Raw genomic sequence first — 14,022 nt, forward strand, 5'->3', positions numbered from 1 at the left:
CTTGCGTGGGTTTTCTCCGGGTCCTCCGGTTTCTTCCCACATTCCAAAAACATGCATGGCGGGGTGATTGAACACTCCAAATTGTCCCTAGGTGTGAGTGTAAATGGTTGTTCGTCTCTGTGTGCCCTGCGATTGGCTGGCAACCAGTTCAGGGTGTCCCCCACCTACTGCCCGAAGACAGCTGGGATAGGCTCCAACACCCCCCCCCCCCCCCCCCGCGACCCTAGTGAGGATAAAGCGGTTCGGAAAATGAAAGAATGAATGAATAATTTGTTCAATCACGGTAAATGATCAAATACATCCCTTTTTCGTATACACTTATTTGGTTTAACTTAAATAATTGGTTAATTTATTATAACGGTTCTTATAATATTAAATAATGAGTGACTTATTTTTATATTATTAAAATAAATTCACATTGAAACTTTTTGCTTACCTCATCTATCTCTCTCTCTCTCTCTCTCTCTCTCTCTCTCTCTCTCTCTCTCTCTCTCTCTCTCTCTCTCTTGCTAGTGAACGCTGGCGCGTCCGGCTGTCGCTGCTCACCCACAATTTTTAGTCCGGATTGTAAAGTGTCCTTGAGTGTTTTGAAAGGCGCTTATCAAGAAAATGTATTATTATTATTATTATTATTATTATTGTATTTCTCCCGTCGGACGAAACCATCACGTTTTCATGACGATTGGTTTTCCTGGCGTCGCCCCCTCCCCTCCCTCTCCCCATCGACTGTCTCGGCAATCGACTTACTCCCTCGCTCGCACACCAAACTCGCTGCACTCAGTCAGACCTCTGCAACTTTTGCAGACTCCTCACTCCACAGACATGTCGCACAATAGCTGAAAGTCAACCTGTCATCGTGGCTCGTCTTGGGAGCCCGCAGAGAGCAACCCGCGCTGGTGGGCTCATCTGGATCGCGGTCGGAACCACCGCTTGAAAGACGCCTCACACTGGATGGGAATTAGGAGGCTTTTCGTCACTGATGAACCGGGCCAGTAATGCCGGAGACCGACGCGGCGCTCTCATCTCTCGTTCAAGATGGCAGATTTTTCTTGAGTTTTGAGCGGACGCCTCTATTTATTGTTTGCCATGAATAACAGAAACCCTTGCACCGATGGCCCCTGTATACGAAGGTAAGTCCTCCCGTTCCCTTTGAAATAGAGCCGGAGGGATCCTTTGCAGTGCACCCTCACGTCCGTCTTGTCTTTCTGTCAAAATTTTTCAACAAACACGCTCTAAGTGATTACTTTTGCATTTATTTAAAAGACTCGGTTGTTGTGTTCTCGCTACTTGCTGCTCTCTCGGTCACATTTCAAAGAGGATCTGCACTGACAAGACTCGTCTGCATGCTTTTGCACAGAAGAGTCGTCATGTGTGCAAACACCTGCAAAAACATCCAATCTGTGCTGATCGAATGAATTAGAAAAGGAACGCACAACAATTGCTCACATTCCAATCCCCACTCTTGGTTTTATTTCACATTTATCTTAAATTGAACCCGAAACGCAATGAACGCACGGTCTTGCTGTCTGGACTGATTCCGCTGTTAAAAATAAAACAAAACAACAACAACAACAAAAAAAAAACCGTCTCAATTCGCTAAGTCTACAGCTATGTGCCCTGGACTAATCCAACTGGATTCCGTCTTTAATGCTCATCCCTTTGCTGTCACTTAGATTGCAATTTTCAAATTCTATAACACTACTGTGCTGTAATTCACGTACAGTGAACGCGACAGCCTGGAGACAAACGCGCGTGCAATCGTGCTCAACTGTGTTGTAAATGGAAACCAATGCATTCGTTCTATTCAAATTCCTCGTGCGAGCTGCAATTGGCGATGCTCGTAGTGATACGGGAGGCTGTTTATAATTTGAAAACGTAGTGATGCTTCACTCACTACTAGCTAGTAGCCTGCATCCTGTAGATAGATGCCCATTGGATGTACAAAAGACAAGGCTTGCTCTCACCTCTTACAAGTGTTTTCCCCCCCTAACAAAGTGGAGCACGCCCGCTTTTTTCGCCGGAGCTTGATGCAAATGAGAATGCGTCACAAAGCAAATAATGACCCCTGACGTCTCTAATATTTGTTTAGCCTCATGTTCAATATTTTGCCTGCGTTACTCTATAGTCCCTCTGCTGGCTTTCAAGGGAACCTCTGTATTTTTATGACCATTCACGAGGAGCGCAGTTGAAAAGTAAAGGGGATCTTCCTGAAACGGAATGGTGGTTAAGCATCAACTGTGTCCCTTAGTGAAGATAGATTTTTCATTCAGGGTGATGAAGCTTTGAAGTTCCGGTGCCCTGACATAAAAAGGAAAGTTGAATTTGAGACACCCAAGCAAAAGGCAATTAGCGTAAATGACATTCCCGTCTTTTCCCTTCACCTCTGAGATTGGGGGGAGAAAGGGAGGAAAAAGAGACACCGGGGGAATTAATTACCTTGCCTGCTCCCCTTCAAAATTGGAGAGGTTATGTGTAGCCGTCATGGAAATGACCAGCGTCTCCTCTGGAAACAACATTTTTGGGGCCCTTCAATTCCAGCAAGGGCAGATGATGTTGATTATTCTCCCTTGGCTACAGGTTGGCAACGGCACCTATTAGCCTAAAGCTGTCTGATTAACAATTTCCTGCCATAGTTGAATTTGTCGGTTAACAGCAAACAGATCTTTTGTCAAACATTTTCCAGGGGAGATTTACACAAGAGCAAAAGAGAGGTATTGTTAGTTAAAAGGATTATGCAAAAACGACATAAACCAGTTCCATGAAACTTTGAAAGAGGTGCTAAGCATGATAAAAATGCTCAACTGCTGCTTCATAGACGGGAAAAAGACCTCTGCAAAATGTGAATGCAAGAGGTACTGTTTTGCACTTTTTATCTGATTTGTCAATTGATAGGACTATGAAAGGATGACATCAATTTTGGTCCAAATTGTGATTAAAAAGGCTGGTAGAGGTATTAAAATAAACAAACAAACAAAAAAAAAACCATGTGTACTTGATAGTTTGAGAAATGGGTGTTTAATTGTCTCTTGCACAGTCCAGGTAGTCTGGCGTCCTTGCACATTCCCAAAACATGCATGTTAGGGCCACTGAAGACTTTCAATTGTCCAGAAATAAATATGAGAGTGAGTGGTTGTTATTATGTGCCCTCTGATTGACTGTCGACCAGTCCAGGGTGTATCCCACTTCTCACCAATTCAGCTTGGATAGGCCTGTGACACATAATGAAGACTGGCGATGTAAAACGGATGTATGGAATTTGAGGAAGCATTTCTCCATGCTCCGGAGTCCCAGCTGGCTATTCCCAATATTTTCTAATATTCATTATGAAGCAAGCAGTAATTAGCTTGAAGTGGCCTGCTAACACACACACACACACACACACACACACACACACACACACACACACACACACACACACACACACACACACACACACACACACAAAGATGACACGCCACATTTTTTTTTCTTTTGTTTGAGGAGTTTATTTCTGTTTGCCCTTTGTGTTACAGTTGAATCATTCTTCTCAACCTGAGGTTAAAAATGTCGATTCGTTTTGCAACATTTTCCATTAATCAGGATGTGGCCTGCTGGACAAGCCCAAAGACATGTTTTTCTTCCTGCTATCAACAGTTCAATTTTGACATTTTAGTCATGAAATGTCGATGTGCCTGCTGCTTTAAAGTATGTTTGTCTTTAGTCCAAACAGAGGCCATGTTTGGAGTTTCAAGTGCATACACGCGTGTGCACAGCATAAGCTTGTGTATATGCTGTCGCCTGCTTGCTAAGTAGACATGTGCTCAGACGTCAAGCAATATTCCACGGAGGATTGTTTCGTTCATGTCCAGACAGATGGGCAAAAGTGTGCCTCAGACCTTGTTGAGGACAAAGGTAGTAACTGGCACTGCAATAGTCAGAGCCAGATGGATGTTTGATGAATGAACCCAGATGTGACTTTTTACCTTGTGCGATCTACACAAAGGAGAATGTTGGCGCAAGGAATGTACGTTGCCCCGACTTGGAAGGAAGTTTCTCCTCATAGGATAGAGCGACTTTCCCAGAAATGACTCTCAGCTCCATCTCCCTCCTTCCTCCGCTCACCCTTGTTTGGAGGTCCTTGATTGATCTCTTCCTCATAGGCCGCGACCTAGGATTACAGTCCAAGGTTGTGCCTTTTTAAACCGTGATTAGAATTGCAGGAAAGGGCTCTCTGGGTTTTGGCAGCCACACCTTGTGGGGATGGATTCCCAGTCTTTCAGGGTGGCGTCTTGAGTTCAGGCCTTAGGACAGAGGAGAACATAAATGTTGGCAAGGGATTAGGTGACATGTGAATAGCTTGCGGCGAAGAGCAGTCATTGCTTTGCGTACGTTTAGGTGGTCACCGAGGAGCAAACGTTGGTCTCGGTAGTTTTACTTTGTGCTTTGCAGTTGTATTTCCACTCTTCTGGGAAGATTTTATGTCCTGTGGGAAGTGTTTGTGCATATTCTGGTGTTTTCACACGTTCTGTTCGTGTTCATTGGAAAGGTACTTGATCAGATTTCTTCCGCACCAAACTCGTCTAACCAAGCACGGACAATCCTATCGGAACAGAAAAGGGCCTTCCTCAAACAGTTTCTACACGTGTATTAAAAATGCTGACATTGTAAAGAGGCATGTTCCAGAACTTTTGTTCATACAGTCTATCCATGTTTTCAGATTCACCTTTGGTCTGCTTGATGACTTTTCTAAAAGTGGCCTGTTCAGGAATTCTTATGGAAGTGGTTAACCGGTGGAAGCGAGAAAAAAAAAACAAATAAAAAACATTTTTTTTTTGTGCTGACGACTTGCTAAACTATGTGCTAAAGACTTGGAATATTTGAGCTCTCATAATAATTCACTGGTGGGCTCAGGGGGGTTTTGGAAACAGGGAGAGATGGACAAGACGGAAGACATCAGCGTGCCACGGGAGGCCTAATTTCAATCGAGTCAACTTGTTGGTTTTTACCTTCAGTACTTCACACCAGTACTCATCTAAGTCTTCTTTACATTGGCTTAAAATACTTCAGAGATTTGTTTCTCATGCTCTCCGCCGTCACTCGAGTCTCCTATTTTAGTGCTCCTGACACATTTTGCAGACCTTTGGAAAACTCTGAAAGCATGGCTGTCCCGACCACATCAGTTGCTGACAGTTAATTTAGATCAAAGTGGAAGAGTGAGTGTTTTGAGGGCCCCTTTTCTTCTTTAGCACTGCTGTTGATGCTCGGTGTCAGTTTGGAACAGCTGCTTCTGACTCTGAGGGGAAGTAATGGCCCCCAGTTAGGCGGAAAGGTAGAATGGGCATCACACCCATTGCTCGACATACACGGCTGCAATGAATGCATCATTTTGTATTTTATTATTGCAAAAATCTCTGCGTTTGTTTCGTCCAGTCGAGGTAGTTCATCTGCACAATGCGATGATATCTGGATAGTGATGATTTCATTTAATAATTGGAGCAATTGTTCCTAGAGCACCAATGTCTGTTGTTTGAAAAAAAAAATAGCTGAAGGTTTGGAGAACAATTGCACATTAGCGCGACGCTGCATTGCATTAAACTGTGCGGGTGCACCTCACGATGTGGCCGATGAGTCTACGGTATATTCAAGAGCAGAAGTGCACCGAACAATGCTTTGTGTACATAATAGTAACTGAAAACACATTTGGTTTTTAGCCCACTGCGTATAAGAAGATTATCTGTGATTGCTTGCGTTCACTTGCGCCCACTTTGTTTTGAAATGGATTTGTAGCATTTAGGAAACTATTTTCTTTTTCCTTTTGCCAACCCCCTAAAAAAGTACCCCTTTGTAGTTCAGGCTTCAGTAGGATAAGAGAAAAAAAAATCTGGTGAATGTTGTTCTTTGTCGTGAAACTGCCAGTCCAATGTTGAAAATAATTGCGATATGGAGAGGTTCTGGACCATCTGACACATCTTGTGCTTTGATGTGAGGCGCAGTTCAGACAAAAAATTACATGTTACCGCTTGCAAGTAAGTGAATAAGCCCTTTTGTCTGGCCAATTAAGCAATAATTAGACAATTGTTCCTAGAGCACCAATGTCAAACCCAATCGCACAGAAGGCCAAAACTCAAAGCACACGTTAGGCCATGGGCCGAACAAAACCCAAATTTATGGAACAGACTAAAACGAAATGTTTTTGAATAACAACTGTGAATTGAAAGAGAGTGATAACATATTATTCCAAAATGAATTACACTTAAACTAACTTAAAATGTGTTGCTCTGCATAAAAATCAGCTACTGTCAAAATAATAAGAATTTAAAATATGAACATTCTGCAAAAAAAAAAAAATAGTGTTGGGTTTTTCAGTCAAATATAACAATTTAATTTTCTTTGATTTCATGCTGTCATGTTCGTCAATGTTTGGGTTTGGGGTGAAGTTCAGTGCTCCAAAGACTCTCAGGATGGACTGCAGGTGTTCATTAGTGAGGTGACAATGTGATGTTTTGTTCATTTTCATCACAGAGAACAGTTGCTCTCACAGGTAAGTGCTCCCCAAAATACAGAGCATTTGTGCCGCTTGCTCACTGCAGTTGCTGCAGTTGTAATGGTCACATTTTGAATGTGGTATTTTGGACAGACATCATCGTTTCTAATCGTGAACAAAGGACCCTGGGTGCAATGTTAGTGCAATTGCCGTAATTTCCGGACCACAAAACACACTTGATTAAAAGCCGCAATTGCAAAATATAGCCATAAAAACAAATTTGTACATACACTGGCCACTTTGCATTAATAGCCGCAGATCTCCAAGTTATAACATGGGACATTTGCAAAGAAAGGTCACAGTGATGTTTAAAAACTGAGACGAAGCCAATTTGTTGACAAGCTTCACCAGGCAGCAGTGCACATTAGTCTGTGACCGTGCAGCCTTTGGACAGCTGTTGCTACATGTTTGCGAGACAGCGGACATCGCTCCCTAGCCAAAAATGTCTTCCGTGGCTAGCCGTTAGCGCCTGTCGTCAGTTGCTAGCAATGGTGGTAGCCTGTCGCCAAACAAACAACAGAGAGACGTGGATCATACTACAGGGATGGCTGTATTTATGGCCCTTGTTCCCTATCCTCATTAAACCCAACTCACGATGCTTGTTTTCGCTCTCTTATATCCTGTATATTCACTCTACCTCCTACATAGCCGAGTACCGCTTATATATATATATATATATATATACAAACAGAAAGGTGTATAAATAGATTTCAATTCCAGTGTGTGGAGTTTGCATATTCTCCCCGGGCCTGCGTGGGTTTTCTCCGGGTACTCCGGTTTCCCCCCCACATTCCAAAAACATGCATGGCAGGTCCTAGGTGTAGGTGTGAGCGTGGATGGTTATTCATCTCTGTGTGCGCTGCGATTGGCTGGCAACCGGTTCAGGGTGTCCCCCGCCTACTGCCCGAAGATGACTGGGATAGTATAATGCTTTAATTACTCCGCATTGCATGCCCACTTTGCCGTCTCACATCAACCGACAGTGAGCCTCTCAATTCTCACACATGCATGATGTTTGCCTGCCCCACCCCCTACATTTTTTATCTGTCCCTCCATCCTGCTCTGTTTGTTGATAAACTGAGAGGCCACTGGCCAGCACACATGGTGCCTATGTGACACTTTAGCAGAAGCCCGATTGCCAGATTGTACAGCACATGTCGTGCGCGCGTGTAAGTGTGTGCGTGTGTGCGTGTCCTGCTTTGATAAGGTCTGGCTACTGCAGTTTTTCTGCCCTTCTTAAACATGAGCTCCGCCACCCATTAACTTTTCGCCACCGTCGACCCTTGGTTTGTCAACTTGCTTTGTTCCAACACTAATCCCCCCCCTCCCCCCACACCAAAACCATCAAGTTGTATTTTGGTCCAGATTGTCCCTGTTCATAATCCCTTTGTTTTTCTTTGCCCTCCATTTTTCATCGGACATGTCATTCTCTGAAAGAGATTTTCTGGCTTCATCTCGCCCCACATTGTTCAGCCTTGTCCACTTGAGTGAGTGTCACACAATAGAACAAGTCAAAAGGAAACTTTTGAACCAACACCCTAAAGGAATTAAACATTATGTAAAAATTAAGTACGAGAAATCCATTTGTTTTCGTTTTTTTTTATATTATTAATTATATTTTGGTTGTGTGAAATTACTTACGCAGTTGAGGCAAAGTGAAGTTTGAGTAAGAACTTGACATCAGCAATGAGAAGTTGAGCTACACCCACGCACAACTCCTTCAGTCAGCTGTGTTCTGTACAGTAAAATGCAAAATGCATACACTGTAAAAAAAAAAAAAAGTTTGGTGAATTCTACGTTGTAGAATTCAAAGTTTCATGGCAACAAACTTTGATAAATTTTCAACAAAACTATTTTAAGTTTTGCTGTTGTGAATATTAATATACAGGTAATATTGGCTTTCCCGCATTTCACAACCAAAAAAAATGAGTTTACAGCACTAATTATCCCTCGTATTCTCTCCCAACTTAAAGCTATAAGGAAAATCAACTCAGAAATTGCAACTTGGTTGTGCTAGCTAACGTTGTTGCCACACATGCCAATTGTTTATATATTAAAATTGGTAATACTTAACTGCCCCCCCATTTTTTTTTTTTTTTTACAGTGTGCAAAAAGGAGTTGAGAACACTCAAAGAGTCTCCCATCCCATTCGAAATAAATAACAATAGCAACAAATAATCAGTAAATTAAATGATGATTCATGTACAAAAGGTAGTCACGTTCCCAACCTTAAAGATTCAACAACTATTACCTAAAGCTGAACGAAAAATACTTTTTCCGATTTTAATTGATTCCTCATTATTCATTCATGTTCGAGGAACACGACCGTTTGAGTGGGGAGATGGGACAGAAAATGTAATAAGATGAGGGAGATGGACGCAATTCATTGAAAGATCGACAGTTAGAGCGTCCACATTGTGAGCCGAGCTTGCACTCCTGACTCGAGCTTACCCCCACTGAAGGAAGTGGAAGGGAGGGCTGCAGCTTGCGGCTTCGTCACAGATGGCTGCAGGTACAGCACCACGCTTGGCTAATGACCAAAAACTTCAAAGCTCAGACGAGCATTCAGGCCCATTACTGCCCATGGCCACGAGGCCAAGCAGAAAGTAGCAGACAGCACTCGGGTCTGACTATAGTATCAGCAGGCTCAGAGCACAACTTTGCTCTTTGTTTCTGGTCGCACAGACACACAGATTCGGTTGCTTCTCTCCAATTCCTTCTGATGTGATTTGGTTTGGTTTTAAATTATGGTGGAGCAAATGTGCATGATCTTATTAATAATAATGATTGCCTTTCTTTTTCCATAAGCACAAAAAAGCAATTTTGTAAAGGAACTAAATGGCTGAAGTCACACAATAGGCTGTTAAAACTTGAGGTTTTCCATCCATCCATCCATTATCTGATCCGCTAATCCTCACGAGGATCGCCGGCGTGCTGCAGCCTTTCGCAGCTGTCAGTGGGCAGTTGGCGGGGTACATCCTGAACTGGTTGCCAGCCAATTGCAGTGCACACATAGATGAACGACCGTTCGCGCTCACACCCAAGTTCATTGTCAGCTTACTTTTTTTTCTTCACCTGTGAGGAGCATTTCCACATACTGAAGGCGCTTGGAGTTGAAGCGCCGATCACAAACAACACAGTCATCGTACTAATGGGCCGCGAGTTAGATTTTAAAATGATCACGTGGGTGCCACGCACATTGCGTCGCTTGGCAACCTGTTCAACTTCAACTCACTTTCCTCAGCGTTTAGTCAAGTGCATGGTATTCTGATGAAATTGCTTGTATCAGATTTATTAAAAAGTTAATGAAAAAGAGCTCCTTTCAAGGTACAGTGAAGCTAAGCCGCGCACACGTCACTGTCAACGATCAACATAAATTCATGATCCACTGCGCAGGTTCATTTCCCATTTGAAGTCTTATTTTCCAAATGGATCCCTGCGGAGTTCACGTCTCAGTAATACTGCACGATTTGGAAATTTGGGCCGCCCACAGACTTCACCGAATCATGCTTCTTTGATGGTTGTGCATGAATTTCCAGGTTGTGCATGGATGGGAGAATCGCCGCACCCTGAGAGTACGCAAGAAAGGCACACAAGAAATTAAGTGCGAAAGGAAGACGATGATGCCCCTTAATAAATAAGCATCAAGTGTTACTTGTTGTTATTGTTATATCGCTTACATTTGAATGTTTTTTTTTTGTGGTGGTCCATGGCTTATGGTCAAGGTTTTTGGTAGAGCTTTTCTCAGATTTATCGCGGAATCGAAAAAGTAATCAACAGTGAGAGCTCAATATTCATTCTGCTTATACTTTCCAGGAGGTACGGGGTGGCCATTGGGAGTTTCAGGAGAATATGTCAATTTTCCCGAATGGCCGGTGTATTAACGGGCCAGGGTGCATTTGTTTGGGCCATTCTTGTTGGATCGGATCACACAAGATGGATGTTAATGGCAGGTCTGAACTGCGCCTCTGAGCCAGTCCTCACTTCAAAGCCGAAGGCCCATCGAGGCTGGCCAGCCGCTCAGCTTAACAACCATTTTGAACTGACCCCCGCCCCCAACCGTTCAACCCAGACACAACAAGGCGGCGATATGGGGAATGACAGCCTGAAAAGTACGCGGAAAAAAAGAAAAACCGGCAGTAATGGAATGGGGTGGAGAGATGAACCCCCTCTACTGAGGCCCATGGAGCTCCGGGGCACAGGCGGAGGTCATTGGGGGGTAGGTGGGGGTTGTCACTGAGGTCGTCGACCCTATCATCTCCGTTCACTGGCCTCTTTCCTACATCTGGAATCACATCTCCCGTGCTTTTCTGATGGAACCCAGCAGCTGCTTGCTCACACAAAACATGCTTCTACCCTTTTAATGTGAATGACGCTGCCCCACATAAAAAGGCAAACGTTAACTTGAAACCACAATGAACCACCCTCGCAGGCCAGTTGCTGTCATGACAATCATAAAGAATGTTAGTGATGACTTTAAATGGCAACATGTGCACCTCGACGTCCCTTTCATCATGCTAATAGTCATGGGAAATGTCTTTCCTTTCAGCCAATTTGGAACTGGAAATGCTGGGTCAGGTGTCAGACGACACGAACAGGTCCAAACCTGCACATTTGTATGGATCTTCGAGTTCCTTTTATATTGTGTAACTGACACAGTTCAAGAGATTTAGGCAAGCGCTTTCCAAACATGGTGACTGATGTGAAGTTGAAGCATAAAAGCTTTTCTGTCTGCTGTCCGTTTCTGTGAGGACTCCAAAAAAGATGCAGCAAAGGTATGATCCTCAGACTGAATCAAAGTGCTGAGTCGGTAAGCTGGATTTATTGCCTGTGTTCATGCTCATGCTCATGCTCAGATGGATTAAGGAAGGACACATATGCCTGGCTCAATTGTTATGCGAGCATGCACATCTGTGTGATAAATTTTGCGAAACAGTACCGGACAGCACGATGGGATTTCTTTACTTAGCAAAGGACAGGAGGGATGTTCCAAAGAGAAAGATGAGGGAAGATGAAGACATTAAGGCAATTTAATATGCATGCCTATGGATTCGTACCTGGAGTAAGGAGGAAGGGAGTACAAGATGAAACATCTTATGACACAAAGTAGCCTAAAATAGTCTATTTTGTAGTCTTAGTGGAGCCCAAAGGAAGAGCTTCACACCCTGTGCTGAAATATCACATACTCGTGTCGCCTGGGGAGGCATGTGCAGCATCTCCACTTTGTATTTGATTGCATAGGGGAGGCGGGGCGGGGGGCACGAGACCACATCAGGGACAAATAAAGTATACGGTCTCTGGTGTGAGACACATGGCGCTTGTGTGGCTCTCTGCTTGTAAATCAGCATTTCTCATGAGCTAACTTGTGGTCGCTTTCTGAAAGATGTCCTACTTTTGGGTATGCAAGCACCTGTGCGACAGATCAGTCCAACAATTCCCCGCTAACGAAACCCTCGCATGTCTATGATGGGCTGCTTTATCGGTTGTATGTTGTATGTTTTGGAAAATACAGAAAGCGAAGGTCCTGTCTTTGTGAGTGGCTGGTCCCCAAGGTTCCTGGTCAGGTTGGACTGGTTTCTCGCTTGTCACGTTTCATTGAAAGGTTCCAGAGGGGGGCGGGGCTTTGCTTGACTCCCCTTGGGTGTGTGTTTTAATGCACCTATATTGACTGCATAATTTAGACGTAAGCATTTTGATACAGAGTTGAGGAACGTCTCATGACACTTTTGATGAGTGTCAGGAATTGCACATCCGGGGGAGGTGGAGGACTCGGCTTACGTAGCGAGATGGCATGCAAATGGGGAGGCGAGTGTGTGTGGGTGTGTTGGCAGTGAAGGTGAGCTGGCAGGACAGACAATATTTCATCTGCCTCTGTTCGATACTCATTCAGCAACAGACTTTGACCACTGACTTTATGAACACACCCAAAACAATGCTCACTTTCCATTAGGACCACGGGTGGGCAGTTCCAGTCCTGGAAGACCGCCATCCTGCACGTTTCCCATCTCTCCCCGTTGCAACACACCTGATTCAAATGATCAGATCATCAGCAAGCTCTGCGGAAGCCTGATATTGAACCTGTTCATTTGAATCAGGTGTGTTGCAATAGAGAGAGATGGACAGCATGCAGGGTAGCGGCCCTCCGGGACTGGAATTGCCCACCCCTGCATTAGACAGTGATGCAGCTTGTGTCACCCTTTACGATAAAGAAAAGGATTATTAAAATAAATACACACGCACACACACATCGCCACTGTCGGGTGCAATCTTTGCATTTTCAAAAGCGTTATTTTTCATAACTGCAATTTATTTTGGAGTTGGTAAACATTGTCTTGTTTAAGTGATCCTGAAGAGTCCAAGAGGAATAGACAATGAATGGGTGTTTTTAAAGTGTAATTAGTAAGGGTTTTTATTGTTAATAGCAAACCTTACCTGTTTTGATTGCTGCTTTAGAACAGAGGTCCCCAACCATTTTTGCCCCACGGACCGGTTTCATGTCAGACAATATTTTCAGGCACAGGCCTTTAAGGCCGGATAGATACAACAATATAATATGATATTATCTGCATGAAAAGTGTGGTTTTTTTTTCGAAACATAATAATCAACACGAATCATGACACGAGGAACGTCCTATCTGGCCGCAACACTCTCTGGTCGCTATGGTAACGTTTAAACATGCCTTCAAAATAAGATATGCCGCAAATAAGAAGTGCATGAAAAATACGACTCATCATTGCCGCTTATTATGCAGAGTAGGCTTGGTGCGTGTGAATCTCCCGTTGAGATAAAGCCGTATTTGAAATAGGACTCATGATACTGTCTATTAAATGTAGCCTTCTCTTTCTTGAAAGTCGGAGGCTCCTCTTCTGTCTCCTGGCTGGGCCTTTTCCCCTTCCCGAAGAAAAAACTTTTCAAAAACGTTTGTTTTGTATGCGGTAACCTATCACGTGACCGAGAAGCGTACGTTCACCTCCGTCAAGAGTAACATATTGTAGACTGATATAACAGAGAATTTTTCAAAATAAAACAGCTTTCAGATTCCGAAATGAATAAAACGGAAGGAGTGTAAGTTATTTATTGTTTCTGTGCGGCCCAGCACCAAATGGGGACCGGCGGTTGGGGACCCCTGCTTTAGAATGCCGCTTTAGGAGATCCAGTTCTTTTTTTTTTTTTTTTTTTCCGTTTCATTCTTTTTCTCTTCAGTTCTTCCCCACTTACGACGTGAAAGAGTACACACCAAAGCTTTGGCTTGCCCTATTTTATTTTTGGGCTTTTGTTATCTTAGTTGTTAGCCCATGGGAGTGTTCAGGCACTCCACAGTTCAATAAATTGCAGCGCTGCTAAATTGTTTTTGAATTAAAGTGAGAGAAAAAAAGCTCACAAAAACAAAACAAGTTTGTTTTAATCTTATAGCTGTCTGTTTTTTTCATGTCTTTTAGCTCTGTCCTAGCTGTTTTATTAACAAAAACAAAAAAAAAAAACTTTCCCACTGTCTTTT

At 43.4% G+C, this 14,022-nt stretch overlaps 1 protein-coding gene across 3 annotated transcripts in view; it reads left to right on the plus strand.

Annotated features, from left to right (window-relative positions):
• Positions 1-737: 737 nt before the first annotated feature.
• The window catches only part of hipk2 (homeodomain interacting protein kinase 2), an 86,655-nt gene continuing 73,370 nt past the window's right edge, over positions 738-14,022 (plus strand). For all 3 annotated transcript variants that reach the window (XM_019894057.1, XM_019894058.1, XM_019894059.1), the window contains exon 1: positions 738-1,130. In XM_019894057.1, the coding sequence (XP_019749616.1) occupies positions 1,112-1,130 (19 nt within the window). In that variant the 5' untranslated portion in view covers positions 738-1,111. The remainder of the gene's footprint in view (positions 1,131-14,022) is intronic.

Source organism: Hippocampus comes, unplaced genomic scaffold (genome assembly GCF_001891065.2).
Source record: "Hippocampus comes isolate QL1 unplaced genomic scaffold, H_comes_QL1_v1.1 scaffold104, whole genome shotgun sequence".
Lineage (NCBI taxonomy): Eukaryota > Metazoa > Chordata > Actinopteri > Syngnathiformes > Syngnathidae > Hippocampus > Hippocampus comes.